General features: G+C 41.6%; 2 protein-coding genes across 4 annotated transcripts in view; one reads left to right on the top strand and one right to left on the bottom strand.

Annotated features, from left to right (window-relative positions):
• The window catches only part of GCNT2 (glucosaminyl (N-acetyl) transferase 2 (I blood group)), a 108,295-nt gene that overhangs the window by 56,616 nt on the left and 29,529 nt on the right, over positions 1–22,150 (top strand). For all 3 annotated transcript variants that reach the window (XM_029943715.1, XM_029943714.1, XM_029943713.1), the window contains exon 2: positions 17,521–17,613. In XM_029943715.1, the coding sequence (XP_029799575.1) occupies positions 17,521–17,613 (93 nt within the window). The remainder of the gene's footprint in view (positions 1–17,520; positions 17,614–22,150) is intronic.
• Positions 8,231–22,150, bottom strand: part of C7H6orf52 (chromosome 7 C6orf52 homolog) — a 72,302-nt gene continuing 58,382 nt past the window's right edge. Inside the window, exons 5-6 of the transcript XR_003910494.1 lie at positions 21,948–22,032; positions 8,231–8,401 (exon numbers count right to left, since the gene is read on the bottom strand). The gene's annotated coding sequence lies outside the window, so the exon portion shown is untranslated. The remainder of the gene's footprint in view (positions 8,402–21,947; positions 22,033–22,150) is intronic.

Raw genomic sequence — 22,150 nt, 5'->3', positions numbered from 1 at the left:
TACTGATGACTGAGAATTATAAACACTGATGGACTGGTAGAATCATATCTTAATAATGTCATTAGAACAGTCAGGTCTACAGTACAACTGTGTGTGTGTGTGTGTGTGTGTGTGTGTGTGTGTGTGTGTGTGTGTGTGTGTGAGACCAGATGAAAAATCCACATTGGCCCTTATTTGATCAATATGGAGATAAATTCTGGTTGAAGGAAAAATTATATAAAACTGAAACTTCCATGGGTTCCTATCCATTTAACAGAGTTTTAAAATGAAACCATGTTTGTATAGCCAGATCATAATATTAGATACACATAAGAAATTTTGATGCGTTTTTAAAAAAAATTTTTTTATACTTATTTATTTTTGAGAGATAGAGAAAGACAGCATGAGCAGGGGAGGGTCAGAGAGAGAGGGAGACATAGATTCTGAAGCAGGCTTCAGGCTTGGGGCTAGCTGTCGGCACAGAACCTGACACGGGGCTTGAACCCACAAACCATGAGATCATGACCTGGGCTGAAGCCAGACGCTTAACCAACTGAGCCACCCAGGCGCCCCTTGACATGATTTTTAAAGTATTGTATTAGTGGTTTGGGCCTTTTGGTTTGTGTTTCATCATTGGAAAAGGGCTCTAGGCTCTTCCAGGACCAGAAATTTGGGGAAGATTTAAAATTTACAATCCATTCTGGCTCTTGAGTACCTAGACTGATTGATGAGTCTGTATCACAGAATGCTGAGTTCCTGGTAGAGAAACCTGAGATGGGTTACATACAATTTACATAGTTAAAGCTATGCTGAAGCAGCAGGCAGTTTAAGAATCGTTTATGATACCTCCGGTGACTGACGATGCTATAATATTTGGATCATCTTTGCTGGGCAGTCTGTGCCCAAACATACTTTGCTCCCCACCCCTGTGAAAGAAATAATCCTGAAACACTGCCCTTAGTTAGCTTTTAATTCCTAATCTCTAGAACAACATTATGCAAGACAGAAATTAAAGTATATATGAAGATTTAATTAAGTATAAATACCATTATGATTGGTAAACATTCACTAAGCTGAACTTAATGTGACTTTCTTGTAGCAGAAAGGATTAACGGAGCATCCACTTTAGAACTGGCAAGGCCATTTTTCCAGTTTTCAATCTGCCATCATTCTCTACCAAGACACATATTTTCTAGAAGCAGCAGTTGCTTTTTTAAAAAACAAAAACATAGTATTGCATTTCAATGACTCTTGAAGCAATAAAATAAAATACTTTGTGTATCAAAGCCATAATAGATGTATAATCAATGTCAAAATTATCTCTTTAATATAAATAGCTCTACTCTCTTTCTCTGAACCACTACAACAGCATCTCCTTCTATTCCCTTTAAGTCCGCATGATACTCTGAAAAGACCTTTGGAGCCAGACAAACAGTTTAAGTCCCGGCTACTCTAATTTGCTAACTATGTGCTACTGGTTTTCTTGTATGCTGACCCTCAGTTTACCCATCTGTGATGACAGGAATAATACCTAGCACTTAGTTCCCAGAGCGGTTATGAGTATTACATAAGATAATGTATGCAGTGCAGTGGTTCTCAGACAGAGCCCTAGAATCTTTTTGTTGAAACACTAATAGTTTTGAGCCCTAACCCCAGAGTTTCTGATTCAGTCGGTCGGGGGCGAGCCCCAGAATCTGTATTTCCAGCAAGCTCCCAGGTGACAACTGACGTTTCTTGCCTAAGAAGCACACTTTGAGAACCACTGATGCAGACACTGGCCCCTTTATAGATCTGCTGTTCTGTCCACTTTCATTAGAGATTTTCCTTGACTGTGAAAAAAGGCAGCCACCAGGAAAAAGCAAGTGAGCCTATATAAGGAGAAGCGTGATGATGTTGCTTGCACTATAGTGGATGCCATAAAAGTGGTGTGCAAATAAATGACTGATGTTTGGGAAGTCCTTGTATTGAGTCAGTATCCCCTTGAACTTGGAAATGAGGCCAAACTGCTGATGAAGTTTAGCTTTGCCCTTATTAGCTTTGTGATCGTGGGTAACCCTAACCTCAAACTCCTCATCTCTACAGCTACTTATTAGTTGTTCTGAGAAGGAAATGAAAAGCTTGAGTGTAAAATGAGAGGTTAAGAGTTTATCCACTTAGGGATGCCTGGGTGGCTCAGTGAATTGGGCATTCGACTCGATTTTGGCTCAGGTCGTGACCCCAGGGTTGTGGGATCTAGCCTCACGTTGGGTTTTGCACTGAGCCTGCTTGGGATTCCCTCTTTCTCTCTCTCTCTTTCTCTCTCCCCTCTGTCCCTCTTTCCCACTCCCATGCTCGGTTTCTAAAATAAAAAAAATTAAAAAAAAATTTGTCCACTTAGTAACAAGAGGATCCTCAATGAGATTAAATTTAAATATATTCTTACTACAAAAGGATGTCTGCATTCCAGCTCCACCACCATGTACCATTGGATACAGATATGCCCAAAGAGGTACAGGAAGAAGTATAGGAAAATGTAAGCAGCTTACTTTGTTGGGATGGGTACTAACTCTTTGTAAGTGTGACTTCCCTCAGTGTTATTGGTGTAGTTTTTGAAACAACTAAAATCGCTCACTTCATCCTCCCACAAACACTACGAAGTATCTTCCTTGAGAAGCATTTCCTTAAAGATTCAAAGGATGTCAATAGTGTCTTCAGGACTTTATTTTGCAATCACATCATGGGAAAGAAACAGGAATTGGGATAGATAGCTTGTTTTGTTTTCTTAAGCCATCCTGTGAAACAGAAGCGACTTAAAATGGTATTTGTGTGGAACATAATATAATTTCTCAGTGAAGGAAATCAGCACAGCCAGGACCTGAAAGAAATGACGGCTTTTTCACAATCATTCTGTACAGGTTTTCGCCGGCCCAGCCACATCCTTCCCATTTTGGGTGTTCAACTTCCTCAAAGTTAAAACAAATGTCATCCCTCCTAGCTATGTTCACGGGGATAATTTATAAGCTCTAATATGAAATTCACCAACACACACCACCATAACTGCCCACTGACCAGTTTCAACAACTACAAATATACTATACAGACTCAAAGCCAGAAAACACAACTTCTGGAAAATCATAGAGTGGACTCAATTTTCAGAAATGAGTAAGCTTCTTCTTTTCAAAGGAAATACAACATTCCAATAGTCCAGGCTAAGGCTTTCTACAAATCCCATAATAATGATTTGCTGAAAAGTGAAACTCCTCTTTTCCAACCCAAACCATTAAGATATATTACATCAACCAGACTGCATTTTCTTCTTCTTCTTTTTTAAAAAAATTTTTAATGGACAAAGCTGAATCTACAAAGTCCATAAGCATTGGAAGCAAGAGTCAGAATAATGCTTGTTAACATGTCCATTCTCTTGGCCTTCCTCTTTCTCCAGGGAAAATGAGTAGAGTATGTTACTAAGAGTAGTAAGCTGGTCAGTGAGACAGACTCTTCCTGTGCAGTGTTTAGAGATGCTTTTTTTCATCTCTTATTGCTACCGAATACCACTTCCTTTATTTAGGAAAAAAGGGAAAAGGCCAAGTTGACAGTCTTGCTACTTTATGAGTCCCTGTATGTTTGACTTTGGAAATGACAAACGGAAAACATTTGTCTGCAGATAATTTTTAATGTATTTTCCATCACACATCCTGTAGAGCCTTCTCTGTTGGGTTCAATCATCGTGTTAATTTTTCACATATGTAATTTAATCTGAGATTCCCCAGGTTTCAAGCTTCTGAGCTTTGCACGAGGTTTCTCTCCTCTTGCAAGACAGTGTGGAGGGAAGAATATGAACTTCGGCATCCTGGCCTCATCAGCTTGTCTGACACTGACCAAATTACTTCATCAAACTGAGCCTCTCAGTTAATTTTCGTTGTAGAACATTAGAGAGAGTTTGGAAGGTGTTTGGGAATTTACTAAAAAGTAAGAAGTGTATATTGGGAAGTTCTGATTCAATTGTACTCCCCCAAATACATATATGCATATATATGGAGAATAGTGCATTTCATAGTATTGGCTATGACTTGCTAGTATTTCTTTTCAAAGATGTTTGTCGAGGGGCACCTGAGTTGCTCAGTCAGTAGAGCTTCCAACTCTGACTCAGGTCATGATCTCGTGGTTTGTGGGTTCGAACCCCACATCAGGTTCTGTGCTGACAACTCAGAGCCTGGAGCCTGTTTCAGATTCTGTGTCTTCCTCTGTCTCTCTGCCCCTTCCTTGCTCATGTTCTGTCTCTGTGTCAAAAATAAATAAACCTTAAAAAATTAAAAAAAAATAAGATGTTTGTAGAAGAGCCAGAAGAATCTGAGTGCCCTCTAAGGATGGGTCTTGGATGACCCCAAAAGACTCAACGATTAGGACATATAAGCTCTTCAAACTCCCGCAGCTGGACGATGTAAGAAAGGTCAGTGACCTCAATAGGCACATTACAAAATTATCTTCTAGGTTCTAGCCTCTTGTCCTTAATTAGCTGTTTGACCCTAGACAAGTCATTTCATCTCTTAGAGCCTCGGTTTCCTTCTCTGTAAAAATGGGGAAATTGGACTGGGTGATCTCAAAAAAGTTTCCCTGCATTATTTTGCTGTAACTCCGGAGCATGCAGTGGAAGGAGCAAAAATTTTACAGACAGACAGACTTAGGTTTCATGTACCTGGTGTATGATCTTTAGCAGTTACAGTATCCTATGTGGGCTTCAATTTACTCGTATGTGAAATGGAGACAATACCAGTAATGGAGAAGGTAGCTCCCCACTTGGCCATTGGGGAGTCTATGACCATTTCCATCCCTCCCCCCCTTTCCAGTAGGATTATTGGAACAATGACCTCTGGGCAATGAATTTCTCCCCTTGTCACAGTCGCTGTGTCCATGTCTAGAAGCCAACCACCACTCCTACCATGATTTAGTAAAACTCAGGCCAATCACCATAGGCAATGAGTAAATGCTGAGCTAGACACAGGCTAGTGTCGTATATGAACTGTGGCGGGGGGAAGGAGGCTCTCTGGACCCAGACTACTTGGCTTCAAGTGCAACTTTGCAGCTTTGCAGATCCCTAGTGTATACACTTTGAGGCAAATTATGTAATCACTCTGAATTTCAGTGACTGTATTTGTAAAATGGGATGATAATAGTATTACCATTGTAAGTAAATTATATGTCATAATACGTATCAGTTGCTGAAAATGGTGCATGATGCCTAGTAAGTGTTAAAAACTGTCAGGGTTTGGGGCACCTGGGGGGCTCAGTCGGTTAAGCGTTGAGCTTCAGCTCAGGTCATGATCTCACAGTTCATGGGTTCGAGCCCCGTGTCAGGCTCTGTGCTGACAGCTCAGAATCTGGAGCCTGCTTCTGATTCTGTGTGTCCCCCCCCCCCCCACTCATGATCTGTCTCTCTCTTTCAAAAATAAATAAATGTTAAAGAAAATTTTTTTTTAACTCTCAGGGTTTTTGGGGTTTTTTTTTGTTGTTTTTTTTTTTTTTTGGTTTTGTTTTGTATTTTGATTCCACCCAGTTGTCCTCATTAAGAGACAGCAGGTTCTGGAAGAATGCAGTTTCCCAAGATGCAGAGGCTTCTACGCTTGGATGCAGATCTTACTACTAAGGATCTGGAAGATTTTCTAATCAGACACAATCAGCTTGAATTTCCCCCTCCCTCAGCTTCCACTAGTCTCCTGTGTGGGGAAGTGAGAGGAGCAGGCTCGCAGGCGCACAGCCCTGGGTAGTGAGAGGGATTGTCTCCTGTGCAGCATTTGCAGATGCACAAACTCACGTGCTTGGGTCCTAGGAAACACGTGACCAGCAACAATCCCACGTCACCGCTGCCAACTTGATTCTTGAGGACACCTGCAATTTCTTTTCCTTTTTAAAAATTTCTTTTCCCTTTAAAAAATTTTAAAGTTTATTATTTATTTTGAGAGAGAGAGCGTGCACACAAGTGGGGCGGAAAGAAGGAGAGACAGAATCCCAAGCAGGCTGTGTGCCATCAATGCAGAACCTGATGCAGGGCTCGAACTCACAAACTGTGAGATCATGACCTATGCTGAGATCAAGAGATGGACGCTTAACAGACTGAGCCACCCAGGCACCCTGAGGTTGCCTGCAATTTCCAGATACCGTGAATCTCCTTTCTCTGCCCCAGCCGAATAAAAACTCGAAGTATTGTCTCCAACAGAATGAAGGGGCACACGAACCAGGTTGAAACAAGGTGAGCGTCTCAGTCAGAGACATCTGGTCCAGCGCCCTGTCAGCTCCCATCCGTTGTGTACATGAGGGACCCAGGTAGCTAGGAGTGTGCCAAGTGAACTAGATATGGCCTTATTTGCCTTCAGAGTCCTCCAGGGGTCCACACGGAATTGAGAACTACGGTAGAATGAAGAAGAGTTAGGCTCCCCCTCCCTCAAAGGGGAGGCAGGCTCCAATCATGGCGTCTTCTAGCCTGTGATGTTGGGCATATCCCTTCAATTCTTCAAACTTAGTTTCCTCAGTCAAAGAATGACACCACTAATCTCATGGTGGTGGTGGGTAAAGGAGGTGGGTGTTCTAGTCAATGAATGAAGTAGTGACTCTGTAACTGAACCGTGATTCTATTACTAGTAACTTATAACTCCAGCCCTAAGTCTAAAGCCTGTAATGCCACTCCTGACACACAGAAGAAGGTGCTCACTGAATGTGGTTTTGGTTAACGGGCGTTTGGTTTGGTTTGGTTTGGTTTGGTTTGGTTTGGTTTAGTTTAAGTGGATGATATTAGAAGGAGTAAAAACTTGGAATGGCTACCTCAAGAACAGCAAAATGACTTTGTAAGGTGGAATGGGTGATTTTGTTCTGGAGTTGGAAGCGATAGTCCTATTATTTAGGTTTAGGGAAACCAAACCCGAAAAAGGTGAAGAATTATTTGGGTCACCTGATTTAGCAGCTGACCTGGGTCACAATGATGGGACTACTAAGTCATAACACAATTATAGTCTGTATATTTAGTGCTTCTCACAATTTTGCTCTGAAATACTCTAGATTTTGGAGCAAAAAGGCAGTAGTATTGGGACATGTATGTTGTCCAGTACTGAAAGATAGGGGTTTTTTTTAATGTTTATTTATTTATTTTTGAGAGAGAGAAGCATATGCAGGGGAGGGGCAGAGGGACAGAGGGAGACACCGAATCTGAAACAGGCTCCAGGCTCTGAGCTGTCAGTGCAGAGCCTGGTGCGGGGCTTGAACCCACAAACCATGAGATCGTGACCCGAGCTGAAGTCAAACACTTAACTGACTGAGCCACCCAGGTGCCCTAATACTGAGATAAATATTAATGATGGGATTCTATAAAAGTGTTGAGAATTCATCAAAAGTGATAGTGAATATTAGTATTTCTCAAATGAAAAATTTTATAGGTATACTACAAAATAAAATTTTTATTTTTTTCAAAGTTTACTAATTTATTTTGAGAGAGAATGAGAGTGAGTTGAGCAGGGGAGGGCCAGAGAGAGAGAGGCGGGGAGAGAATCCTACGAACATGGGGCTCGACCCCACGAACCATGAGATCATGCCTGAGTTGAAATCAAGTCTGATGTTTAACCAACTGAGCCACCCAGATGCCCCAAGAAGCTTCCTTTTATATTTTTAAATTGATAAGCACTAAAATGTATTCTTTTTGGCATCCACTCCCACGTGTTCTGCCCATTGCATAGAGTCCAGCGTCTTCCACTACAGTCAAGAGTGATTCTGTCACCTGAGACTTTCCCTCATGGTGTGTCTTGTAATGAAGTCCCGCCCCCAACCCAAACCTCGGCAAATCCTGACCTGTTCTGTACCCTGTGATTTTGCCTTTTCCAGAATGTCATAAAAATGGAATCATAGAATATGTAATCTATGGGGATCTAAAAAAGCAGCTTCTTATTTGGCTTTTTTTTTAATCTAATGAATTAATTTTGTGTGTTCCAAGGTGAAAATGATGGCTTCTTGTAGATCTTCTGGACACTTCATAGCCGCTGATTATCGGTTCCATTTGGCAGCCTTTCCCCATATTATTTATTTATTGCTTTCCACAAATAATAGAATGGGTTGGACCTTTTATTATTAAAAAAATAGTCATTTTTAGTCATATTATTCATTGGGGTAAAAACCAAAATAAATACTGTATGTAATTGTATCATTATTAAGATTGTATTTGGTAAGCTTTTGGTGGCCTTGATTTGATGGTATCTGTGATTCAGAATACAGACCATTCCCGACAGGATGGTTCTGGTTCGGCTTACTGGTTCTCCGCTTTAGGGCGGTGTGAATGTACTTCTACAGTTGGGTAGAAACTGTACTTCGAATTTTGAGTTTTGGTCTTTTCCGGGACTGGTGATCTGCGGTACTTTCTCGTGCACGGCAGCAGCAAGCTGCAACTCCCAGTCGGCCCACAATCCTAAGAGACAGCAATAGATACACTTACAAAATCTGTACTCGTACAGCCATTTTGGGGCTTTTTTTAAATGTTTGTTTATTTATTTTGAGAGAGAAAGAGACAAAGTGTGAGCAGGGGAGGGGTAGAGAGGGAGAAGAAGACACAGAATCCGAAGCAGGCTCCAACCTCCGAGCTGTCACCACAGAGCCTGACGAGGAGCTTGAACCCACAAACCATGAGATCATGACCTGAGCCAAAGTCAGATGCTCAACCGACTGAGCCGCCCAGGCACCCCACAACCATTGTGTCTTTCACGTTCAGTACAGTGTTCAATGAATTACATGAGAGAGTCAACACTGTATTATCAAATAGGCTTTGTGTTAGATGATCTTGCTCAGCCATGGGCAATATCAGTGTTCCAAGCATATTTAAGGTAGGCAAGGCTAAGCGTTGATGTTCCATAGATTAGGTGTATTAAATGTATTTTCAACTTGGTATTTTCAGTTTACAGTGAGTTTATTGGGACTTAACCCCATTGTAAGTCAAGGAAGATCTGTAAATAGTAGGAATGTCACAAACTTAATTGAAAGAAGAACAAAACCTGTATTCCACGTATGACAGACTCACAAAACTTCCATCGTGAGTCTTTTCAACCAATGATACGAGAGCAGCATAATGAGCATGTCACAACATCCTGATATGATGTCTTGTCAGAACTCATTCAGGAACACTGGACTGGCTCAGTTGGTAGAGGATGCGACTCTTAATTTCTAGGTTTTGAGTTCAAGCCCCACATTGGGCGTGGAGCCTACTTAAAATCAAACAAACAAAAAACTCATACAGAAGAGAATTTTGCTAGATTTGTAGATGACTAGAGAGTTTCTCCTGGGTGGCTCAGTCACTGGAGGGTCTGGCTTTGGCTCATAGTTTGTGGGTTTGAGCCCAATACTGGACTCTATGCTGACAGCAGAGACCCATTTTGGGTCCTCTGTCTCCCACTCTCTCTGCCCCTCCCCCTTCATCTCTCTCAAAAACAAATAAACATTAAAAAAGAGTTTCTCTTTTACTATAAATTAAATATATTAGTCATTGGTCTTGATCTAAATATCTCCATAATTCACAGTTTCTAAAATACTGAAATAACTATTATACAAATTAAACACCCGTGTCAAATACTTAAGAATAAAGGCCTCAAAACCTGATAGATGGATAACTCAAAACCAGCACTGTGATCCCTAAAATGACTCTGGGCAAAGGACCAGAGGACAAGGGCGAGGAACTGAAGGAGCCAATGTTTCTTTGAAGTCTTAACGTTTTATTTTACAAATTAATGTAAATATCCACTCCTACCCATTCTATAACTTTCTTATACTTAAAAAAATTTTAGTGTTTTATTTGTTTTTGAGAGAGATACAGAATGCAAGTGGGGAAGGGACAGAGAGAGAGAGACTGAGAATCTGAAGCAGGCTCCAGGCACAGAACCTAACGCAGGGCTCGAACTCACAAACTCAGGGATCATGACCTGAGCCGAAGTTGGATGCTTAACCAACTGAACCACCCAGGTGCCCCACTTTCTTAAACTTTTTATTGAAATTTTGCGTATAGACAGAACTACGCTACTAGAATTGATCACTAACCTCTCACACTGATCCTTCCCTGGATAACCAGCCCAAGAATCCATGTTAGCCTAGTACTCAGGAAAACCCCAGTCACTTCCAAGAGTGACAGCCACCCTCACCCCGTAAATTACTTCTGCCTGTCTTTGTGTTGCTATGTATCTTCGATTTACAGCCCAGTGCTTTTTATCCAAATGTCCAGCATCAAGAGATGTTTCCAGAAGAAATGCTAGGCCTACTCTGTGGCTTTCTGTATTTGTAAAAATGGCTGCAAACTCCATGGGTGAGGAGGTGGCAGGGCAAGGGGCGGGGGTATCCTCCCCATATATCCGGGGCACATCCCAAGACTCTTTCTCCTGGGTTCCTTCTCTTTTGAAAGTTTGTTTAGATGTTTCTCATATTTGCAGAAGACGACTGTAAACAGAAGAACTACTTGTCTAGTTCTGTATAAAACATTAGTCTTGCTATAGATTGGCACTTAGTTCCCAGAATTTGCAACCTGTATATACACCCCAGTACATGCAGCAACAGATGCAATTTACCAGTGACTTTCAGCTCCTTTGGACCTGTCTCAGGTTGAAAATAGGGATTAAAATTAGGCAAGAGCCCTAAACAGTCATGATTTTTATTTGGCTGCCTTTACAAGGAACTAGAGGGAATGTTCTACAACTTGCGAATGAATTCTTGATGTACGTCCAACTGGGTGTAGCCTGGTGCCTTGTTTTGAAGGTGAAGAAGGCACTGTATACTGGGCAAGATGAAAATTCATTTAATGGATTTGTTAGGGACCTTTTAAAATGGATTTGTTAACAACAAAGTAGTACACACATTTCCAATAGCAAATGACCCAGATGTGAAATCCTTATCATGTAACGGAATGAAGCTGTCAATAAACACATCTGAACAAATAGATCACAGAGAAGATTACAGTACTTAATGTTCATGTGCTGCAAATTAACAATCTCCTGTTTCTAGACTCTAATAAAACTTCAGTCTTCAGGAAATGCTACTGTGAATTGATAAACCTTTGAAAGCAGTCAACATGTGCATAGGGAGCGCCTCTGCTCAGTTAGGGAAACCCAACCCACGTACCTCAATGGTAAAAGCCACTTGTAAAGAGTTGTTTGTGATCTATAGCCAGTATAGGTTAGTCAAGTAGTTAATAGCTACGTTGAAGTCTTAAGGTGACATGGCAATATTTATTTGTAGAACAAGATGCTTTATGGAATAATATTTTCTTTTTTTACTTCTTAATTCCAGTATGGTTAACATACATTGCTATCATAGTTTCAGGTGTACAATACAGTGATTCCACACTTCCATACATCACCCGGTACTCATCCCAAGTGCCCTCCTCAGTCCCCATGTCCTATGTAATTCAGCCCCCCAAGCCCTGCCCCTCTGGTAACCATCAGTTTGTTCTCAATAGTGAAGTGTCTGTTTCTTGGTTTATCTCTCTCTCTTTTTCCCTCTTTACTCATTTGTTTGATTTCTTAAATTCCACATGAGTGAAATCATTCGGTATCTGTCTTTCTCTGATTGACTCATTTCACTCAGTATTATACTCTCCAGTTCCATCTTTGTCATTGCACATGGTAAGATTTCATTCTTTTTTATGACTGAGTAATAATCCATCATATGTATATATTTATCCATTCATTAACTGATGGACACCTGGATTGCTTCTATAATTTGGCTTTATAAATAATGCTGCTATAAACATTGGGGTGCATAAATTAATGTGTTTGCATTTTGGGGGGTACATACCCAGTAGCGCAATTACTGGATCATAAATAGTTCTATTTTTCACTTTTTGAGAAACTTCCACGCTGTTTTCCTCAGTGGCTGTGCCAGTCTGCATTCCCACCAGCAGTGCAAGAGGGTTCCCTTTTCTCCATATCCTGACCAACACTTGCTGTTTCTTGTGAAAATGTTTTCTTAATAATTGTTACCAGTAGGTGTAAGATTGCATAGTGTTTGGGTTTTGTTTTAACTTTCACTTTTGTTCTTTGTACTTATAGGCATTATGTGAATCCATTCCAATAGCCAGTGTTCAATTCTTCACCAACTATAGAATAATAGTTTTAAGAGGAGAAAAAGGAAAGATTCACCAGGCAAATATTTGTACATGATTTTATTAATAATGGACAATTTTGTGTTCTCAATCAGGAGTAGCTCCACCCTTCCGGGGGACATTTGGCAATATCCGAAAACATTTTGGGTTGTCACGGGGCGGGGGCGGGGGGTGGGGAGTGGGAGGGTGGCTCACGGGTGGGGACTGCTTTGCGGCATCCAGCGGGTAAAGGCCAGATACTGCTATACATACACCCTCCAGTGCACAGGAAAGCCCCCACAGCAATTACCCGGCCCAAATGTCAGTAGTGCCGCAGTTGGTAAACTTGCTCTGGTTATAGTAAAGAAGTAATCTCTTCCCTAGCTACCCTGTCCCCATGATTTTAATAGAGAGATTACGTTTTCAACCATTTATTTAGTTAAGTGTGCCAGGCACCCTGCTAAGCACACCACGTACATTATCTTATTTAACATTAACAAAGCCTCGTGAGGTTTTGAAGATTAGTATGTGATATCTTTTAGAGATTACATAACTATTCAAGGTCACACGGCCAGTAATAGCAGAGATAAGGATTTGAAATGTTGACTCTCTGACCTGAGAGCCTGTGATGTTTCTCATTATGTATAAATAATGTCAAAATAAACACCTTCCTATAAAGCACTTAAAAAACTATTTCCTTAGCTTAGGGTGAAGCTATTGACGTAAAGGGCCAAAGGGAATGGAGGGGTATAGTGACTTTCTGCACATATTTCCAAATTGATTTCCAGAGTCATGCCGGTTTACAGCACCACCGTTAACTTGTGAGAAAGCCCTTGTTTATATATTGACCATAGCATTGACTTCTGACATTTAAAAACAGAACTCCTTGTTCAATAAGTTGAAATGTATGTATCTGCGCTTCAATAATAAGCAATTGCTGGAATTGTTAGCACATGGAGGTCCCTCCACATGAAGACCACACTGTGTAAGAACAATAAGGAGAAAGGCAAGTCAATATAAATAGAGCTTGCATTTCAAAGAACCGTATTCATTTATTCAACAGATGTAGTTATTTGACTAATAATGGCTTAGTTCCAAGAAAAATGGTCTTGGTTACTCTATAAACTTATCTCTAATCTTTTGTTTAAATAAGCCTATGAAGAGCAAATGAGAGAATTGAAATTTATAGTTTAAAATGGTTTCCCTGATAATATTGGCATATTCTTCTTGCCCCCCTCTTAGAAGTAATGCAAAATAGGCCCTTCCTAGGACACTTAGGGACTGAGGGTAGACTGCATCCATAATACCTCATGACTACCCTCTCAGAATCCTGCACAATAATAATCATAATCATAACGGCAGTAATAATAACACAGCCATAAACTATGGTATTTTTATTTAAAAAATTTTTTTTAAGTTTATTTATTTATTTTGAAAGAGACAGAGACAGCAAGAGTGGGGGAGGGGCAGAGAGAAAGGGAGACAGAAAATCCCAAGCAGGATTTACGTACTGTCATTATGGGGCCTGAGATGGGGCCCAAACTCATGAAACTGTGAGAAAATGACCTGAGCCGAAACCAAGAGTCAGATGCTTACCTGACTGAGCCGCCCAGGCGCCCCCAGTAGAGTATTTCTAAAACAGCACTATTTACCATTAGTGGATCCAGAAATCACCTGAGTAGGTTTTGAGCAGAATTTTTAATATGAAAAAATAAAATAAACAAGTGCCTTACATGTAATAAATCTAAGTAATTTGTGAGACCTTTGTTTACTTTACATGCAAGTATGTGCGTATGATGATGTATAATTGTGTTGAGGCACCTGGGTGACTTAGTCAATTAAGCGTTTGACTCCTGATGTCTGCTCAGTCATGATCTCACAGTTGTGAGTTCGATCCCCCCTTCAGGCTCTGCGCTGACATCTCAGAGCCTGCTTGGGATTCTTTCTGCCATTCCCTGGCTTGTGTGCTCTCTCTCTCTCTGAAAATAAACTATATAATACAATACAATACAATACAATACAATACAATACAATACAATACAATACAATAAAATAAAAATTTTTTCCCACAGATTGCAGTCTAAAAGATTGAAAAGCCACGGTACCTGGGTGGCTCAGGGGGTTAAGCATCTGAATTTGGGTCAGGTCATGACCTCACAGTTTGAGCCCTGCACTGGGCTCTGTGCTGACAGCTGAGAGCATGGAGCCTGCTTTGGATTCTGTGTCTCCCTCTCTCTGCTTCCTGCCCCAGTCACACTCTGTTTGTCTCTCAAAAATAAATAAACATTAAAAAAAAAAAAAGACAGCAGTCATTAATCGTAAATGTCACCATCTTATCTCTACGATAAGAAATGTGTTTCTGAGGAAGAGTCAGTTTGTGATGAACAATATGAATGAAAAGAAGAGAAAAAAATATCTCATTTAAAAAAATGTAATCATGTAAAGGAGGGTAGGTGCTTTTTCTTATGGCAATGTGTCCTTCACTCTCTTCTGCTGTCACTATTTAATCAAACTAGTCTCATAAAAATCACATCCATGTAGAGGCAGCTGGGTGGCTCAGTCGGTTGAACATTCAATTTTGGCTTGGGTCATGATCTTGCATTACATGAGTTCAAGACCCATATTAGGCTTGTGCTGACAGATCAGAGCCTGCAGCCTGCTTCAGTTTCTGTGTCTTCCTCTCTCTCTGCTCCTCCCCCACTCACACTACGTCTCTCTCTCTCTCTCTCAAAAAAAAATTAAGAAAAACAAACAAATAAATAATAATAAAAACATCACATCCATGTAGCTAATCTTGTTGACCCAAGTAAGTATACCAAATTATCTCTTTGCTTTCTGGACTGTCCTCCTCCCAACCCCCAACTCAACTGAGGCAAGTTTTATTCTGAATTCTTTTAAAATGTGTATTAAGAACAAAATAAAGAAGTTTCTTTTGGGAAAGGCAAGAGCTAAAGTAGTTTTTAAAGTAATAAAAGTGCAAGTCAAAGCAATAGGAAAAAATTATTGCTTAATAAATAGTGGGGGTTTTTTGACTATTCAATATTTATAAGCAAACTTTTCAAGTTTGGCCACAAGAAAAAAAGAATCTGTTATACTGGACCCTTAGGGGTGAGGATTCATGCTATTTACAGGAAAGGCTGGGCATAATTTAATTTTAGTTGGGAGACCTTGGTACAGGTCTTGATTCAGAGCATGATGCAATTATCATGTGACATCAGGGCAGAAGAACAGAACTTTTTTTCTTCTGAAAAGCACATTTTTATTAATGTTTTTAAAGACGAGACATTTATATGCCTAGTCCAATTAAACTTCTTGAAATGTTTTGGTCTTGCCCAGTTTTTTTTCTTATGAAAAAATACTTATCATCTTGAGTAAGTTTTTGCTTAGTTAGGATGTGTATTAGTTTTCTTTTTTTTTTTATTTTTTTTAACGTTTATTTATCTTTGAGAGAGAGACAGAGTGCACGTGAGGAAGGGCAGAGAGAGAAGGAGACACAGAATCTGAAGCAGGCTCCAGGCTCTGAGCTGTCAGCACAGAGCCCCACGCAGGGATCGAACTCACGAACTATGAGATTATGATCTGAGCTGAAGTAGGACACTTAACCAACTGAGCCACCCAGGCACCCCAAGGATGTGTATTCATTTTCTACTTGCCATTGTAGCAATCTACCATAGACTTAGCAGCTTGAACAACACAAATGTGTTATCACACAATTTTGTAGGACAGAATTCTGACACAGTGTCACCAGACTAAAACCAAAGCGTTGACTGGGCTCTGTTAATTTCTGTAGAGTCTGGGCCTTTTTCAGCTTCTAATGACCCATGTTCCTTAGCCCAATCTTCCACCTTCAAGCAGTAAACAAACAAAGACCAACTCTTTACCCCCTCGTCCACTGTTAAACACCCTTGTGATTGCATTGCACTGGCCTGGATAATTCAAAATAATCTCCCTCTTTTAAGGTCAGCTGATTAGCAAACTGAAATCTTTTTCGCCCTGTCACATAACATATTATCAGAGATAATCAGAATTCCAGAGATTAGGATTCGTACTTCTTTGAATGTAGGTTGAGGGGAGAGGTGATATTCTGCCCACTCAATCTTGTAGGGAAGGACTGTTTGAGTACATATGTACATGTGTACATGGCACATGTCATGCATATGTCCATACATCAAAATCACCTTCAAACTGCATTACTCACTGATGAAAATTGCTGGAGTGAGTTCTTATGAAGCAAAATATTTCTTCTTTGGTTGTATTTGCATCTGATTCCCATATACTTATGTTACGCTAATGGAAACCTTGGGGTAAAACTATTCTATAGGAGTAGGCAGAATTTATTGAGATGGAGAGGGTTGTTTAAAATAGTTTAGCACAGTATTTCTCAAATGGGGCAGTTTTGCCGGCCCCTCCCCACCCCACTGCCGGGGACATTTGGCAACACCTGAAGATGTTGTTGATTGTGACAATTGGGGGGCGTGTACTGCTGACATCTGGTGGGTGGCATCCAGGAATGCTGCTACATATCGTACAATGCACGGAAGAGGCCCTACAACCACAGATTATCCAGCCTAGAGTGTAAATAATGCCAAAGTGGAAAATCTCTGGCTTAGTAAGATGGCGACCTCTAAAACCATCCTGGCCGTTTTTTAAGGCTCTTTACTTTTCAAAGGTGAATTAGGTAACTAATTAGGTAGTGGGTCAGCAACTAAACGTCTGGCCAAAAGAACACCTGAAAGAAGTAGAGAAGATGGTAAGTCAGTGCACACCAATCTTCCTAGGAAAAACTCAAAGCTCACAACTTCCTGCTTGGGGTCAACTGTTCATCTTTGGGTGGCCAGGAATCATGTCTTGTAACTCTCTCTGCTCCCAGAGCCTCACACAATGCTTGGCCACACCAAATGCTCAAGGAGCACTTTAGCAAATAAAAAAAGGATAGTGTGGTAAGGGATTTGAGTTTGTATGTAGGAAACAAGATATTTCCCTTCTGTATGCCTAACACTTCATGTGAGAGCAACCCCAGAATTGCTCTCACTTATTAGTGTGCTTAGCACCTAGGGTAGCCTATTTTCTGAGCTTTCATTATAAAGTAGAAGTCATATGGAAAGTCCTAAAAAGTTGTAATAATAGAATCGAACATTAATTCAGTTAAAGGCAGTTGAGAGGTAACCCAAACTCCTTAACTTATCCATTTGCACTGTGGTTTTATGCTGTGTTATTTCTTAAACTCTATTTTGCAGGCTTGAAAAAACATATATATGTGTATATATATATATTTACTGGTATCAAGGCAGAGTTCATAATCACCAACTACTCATACCATAAGCTTCTGAGGTCTTGCACCAATGACGGAAAATCTAACATGAAAGATAACATAGTGAAAAAGTAAACATAATGTGGAGTCTTCATTGATGAAATCAACACCCTTCTCTCTTGGTTCTCATTTCTGCTTTTCTTCTCTATCAACATTGCAGGTGTCCCTGGCTCCATGCCGAATGCATCGTGGACTGGTAACCTCAGGGCCATAAAGTGGATTGACATGGAAGATAAACACGGAGGCTGCCATGGTGAGGCACTCACTTGACACTTTGAGGTCACCCAGCTTGTTGGTGTTGGCATGGAGGTCGTTGTGGAATATGGGGGTTCCCATGGGGAGAACTGCTTGTATATTTAAAACAATCTGACTTCTCAGAGTAGCTAGAGGCTTCAAGACATGGTCCTTGAAAATTAAACTTCGGTATCTCACTTACGTGCTCCAACTCATGATTACCAAAGGGGGTTTAGAGGTAGGTTCAACTTAAAATGGTGTTTTCTTGCTAGTTTCTGCTCTCTTCTTATTATTTATTTTTCTTTCTGTTCCTTTTGGGAGTGCAGAGGTTAGGAGGGGAAAAGGGTAGAATGAGAAGTGACGTCATGTCACCACAGAGCAAGCTGGACCCTCTGCCCCTTACACCAGCTCCTGCCTCCCCACAGACAGGCTTCCAGCTGCCTTGGAAGTATTTGCTGCAGCTCTGATGTGGTGACAGGTGACAGTAACAAGAGATATTTCTCCTCCAAATGATGGATGAGAACAAGAAAATTTAAGTAGAACTTTATTTTCTTTTAATTTAGTTATTTTTGGGAGAGAGAGAGAATAGGGAGAGACAGAGAGAGAAAGAGAGAGAGAATCCCAAGCAGGCTCCATGCTGCCAGCCCACAGCCTAACTTGGGGCTCTAACCTAAGAACTGTGAGATCATGCCCTGAGCCAAAACCAAAAGTCGAATATTTAACCAACTGAGCCACCCAGGCCCCCCTTCTATAGAACTTTATAAAGAAGTGTTTTTATAAGACCTGGTATACATTCAAACTATGTCTGGTAGCTAGTAAGCATGGTATTCATTAACTAGGCTAACATAACAAAGTACCAGAGACCGGGTGGCTTAAGTAGGATTTATTTCTTCACAGTTTTCCAGGCTAGAAGTTCGAGATCAACGTGGCTGTAGATTTGGTTTCTTCTGAGAGGCTTGGAGATGCCACCTTCTTCCATGTCCTCAGGTGGTCTTCTTTCTGTGTGCATCTGTCTCCTCATCTCTTTTTATACTGACACCACCAAATGTGACCTCATTTTAACTTGACTTCCTCTTTAAAGGCTCTGTCTCAAATACAGTCCCAGTCTGAGTTGCTGGAAGACCAGGACTTCAACACATGAATTTGGGGAGGGGGACAATTCAGCGAGTAACAGAAGGCAATAACAATGTCTTCAGTGAGTAAGTGGTTACGTGAATGAGTGAGTGAGTGTGCAGGGTTGACCTTTCCTCCGTGTGGTGACACAGCTTTGCCTCCCTTACTCTTTCACACGGTCTCCATCCACACCCAATGTTTCACAGGAAAACCTCCAAATGACCGCCTTTCTGCAGCCCTCCATTACACTCGCCCCCTTCTCGTGCCTTCCTGAGCATCCCCTTCCACCAAAGATGGCAACACCTTCATATCACTGCACACTCTGCTCTTTGGCATCTTCTTATCTTTCCCTCAATCAGCCAACATTTTCCCCAGAGGACAGCTCTTGCCACCTGCCTGTATTCATATCACAGGCTGCCCTCCTTGGAGCAGGAGGAGGGTGGAGAGAAGGTTGCTTTGATCTCCTGGACCTTCTTTAGAAAAGAGACTATCACCATTAGTTGAGTCCCAATATTTGGGATGGGTTGCCTTCTCCACAATCCTCCTATAATGCTGTCACCCTCCCTGTGGGTCCACTGTGGTCACCTGATCTGCTTCTCCACCTCCTCTCCAGCTGTAACACTGGAAGACTTCAGCCTCCACAGCAGGGACCCCTGTGATGTCATTATTTTGAGACTCTGGCCTCTACCACAGAAGCTCCTGTTCCACCAATCAGCTACCAAGCCCTGCCCCTCCCTAGGGCCTTCCTCTCATTCCCCTTGTCTTCACCTGTATCCGGGCCCTACCTCCTAGAGAAGGTATAAGTTAGTGAGGTTTCCATTTTTATAGGGACCTTTGTTTATCAGATGACGGGGGGTGGGGGGGTGTGGGGGCGTAGGGTGGGGGGCAGGGAGGGCCCTGTGAGAGGAGCTCCAGCCAGGAACCTAGAGAGGGTACACAGCTTCTCAGACAAATGTCTCATTTTTCTTCTCTTAGTGCCTGTTGTGCCAGCGAACATTTGAAAGCCTTATATGGTTCTGAAAATAAAAATAGTTTGTTCCCCAAACCACTAGACGGGGAACAGAAAAAGGCATAACCCAGAGGAGGCAGAACAGCGCATGCCAGAGCAGCAAGTCTGGAGTACAATGTGGACCTTTCCCCCTTGGTTGGAGGAATGGATTTGTTCTAAACCTGTGGACGTGTCCGCACTTTATAGGCTCTGAGAATCACAGGGACCACCCTAACTCTATGGTCTTGAACTTGGAGCCCCCATCTCTGGTTATAATTTCTTTTTTTTTTCCTTTTATGTTTTTTTATTTATTATTGAGACAGAGAGAAACAGAACATGAGCAGGGGAGGGGCAGAGAGTGAGGGAAACACAGAATCCAGGTGCTGAGCTTTTGGCACAGAGCCCGATGCAGGGCTCGAACCCATAAACTGTGAGATCCCTGAGCCAAAGTCAGATGCTTAACTGACTGAGCCACCCAGGCACCCCACTGGTTACAATTTCTTGTTACTTTATTAGTTTTCTTCACCGACTTACAGACTATATCTTACTGTCTCTCTTCCCAGAACAGAATTGAAGCTTCAAGAGGGCTAGAATTTCTTGCTAGTTTGTTCATTGCTATATCTGACACCTAAAATACGTTGTTATTTGAAATGTGTTTGCTTTATTATTTTTTTTAAGTTTATATATTTATTTTGAGAGTGGAGGGAGGAGCAGAGAGAGAAAAAGAGAGAGAATCCCAAGCAGTGTGGAGCCCAACGTGAGGCTCAATCTGCGAACCTGGAGATCATTGAGCCAAAATCAAGAGTCTGTTGCTTAACCGACGGAGTCCTCTAAGTGCCCATGTGTTTGCTATTTTAAAACTGGGATTGCCAGAGTTTCAGTGGTACCACCTTCCTCCTCCTGCCAGCATCCTTCTGAGGCCCCCTGGTCCAGCCTGTGTGCTGGGTCAGCCTTCCCACGCTGTTCTCACCAACAGCATTGGACCCTACAAGGTCAGTTCACACATATAATAACTACCACCATCTGCTTTTTGCCACTTGTGTTTTCCTGAGCAGAGAGCATTGCTAGAGACTGTTCCGGAACTCTCTCACACTCACCCCATGATGGAGGTGGGGGAGGAATGGCTAGACCCTCCTGGCTGCCTATTCTTTAATTTACTCTAGTTTTCCTGGAGCCCTTCCCAACGGACTTCTTTTCATCTTTTCTGCTTGCTTTAAACTCTCAACCCTATGCTAAAATGGCCTTTCCAGCTCAAAAAGTAACCGTTTCAACTTGAGGAAGAACTTTCAACACATGTGACCAAAGTCCTCTTACCGGATTGTCACGCCATCGCATTCCTCCATCTCAGAGTATTTTGATCACACTCTTCTCATTGTTCCTTCCTGTTTCAAGGAGGAAGCTACCCATCCTCACAACCAGTCACCACCTGGAGTCCCCTAAATGATTCCCGTGCTTGCTTGCGCCCCAGTGGTACCCTCGTGCGGGCTCTTTTCCTTCTCTCTGCCCATGTGTTGCGATTGCCTCCAGCCTAAAGACCGCATGTCTGTGAGCCTCTACTTCATGCAACCTGAAATGGTCTCTCCTATTCACTTCATTTTCTTAAGCACGGGCATCCTGCGTCTGCATTCAGTTCTCACTCCCCAGTTATCTCTGACCTCCCACAACTCTGGATTCTGTCCATCGATTTCCACTCTCTGGTACTTCCTGCCAGCTGTATTAAATTAATCACGATTAATGACATTAATGCTGTCAGCCCTTCTCTGTTCGGTTTCAAATACCCTTCCTTTTCCACTCATGGCAACGCCATGAACTTGGAAACAGCTCTCTGATTTACATTGTTATTACTGTGGCCTCATGATGGGTTTCTAACTGTACTCAATTAATGCTGTGACATCCTGTTTACCATTTGATTCTTCCATACAAAAATCTTCAATGACTCTCCCTATTTATGGGATAAAAAAAAAAGGCCCGGCCCTTTAGTTTAATTCAGTCAACTGTAGTCATTCCATTGCATGCCAAGAAACCTCTAGAAAAGAGGTTCAACTTCCAGCCGTTCTTTCTCTAACCCGCTTGCCTACCAAATTCTCTATTGTAGCAGAAAGTTTCCCCCTCTGCCCATTTTCCCCAAATGAAGCCACCATCCATGCCCCTGATGCCTGCCCCCTTTCCAAGTTCTGTCCTTCCACTAACTCTCCACTCATCCTTCTCCATCCTTTCATTCAAAAGCTATTAATTTAACACCTAATATTTACCAGGTACTGTCCCAGATGCAGGGGGGGATGCAGAGGGCAGCAAACTGGTCTCATGTTCCAGCTCTTCCGGACCTTACACTCCAGGCTAGAGAGCAAGACAATAAGCTGTTATCCAGAAAGAAAGACAAAAAGCAAAATATTTGCCTTTGTGGCACTGACCTACCTACCTATCTTTTGGCAATGAGAACAAGAGAAAAGTAAAT

This window comes from Suricata suricatta, chromosome 7 (assembly GCF_006229205.1).
Source record: "Suricata suricatta isolate VVHF042 chromosome 7, meerkat_22Aug2017_6uvM2_HiC, whole genome shotgun sequence".
Classification (NCBI taxonomy): Eukaryota; Metazoa; Chordata; class Mammalia; order Carnivora; family Herpestidae; genus Suricata; species Suricata suricatta.
This window is presented reverse-complemented; position numbering and strand designations above follow the sequence as displayed.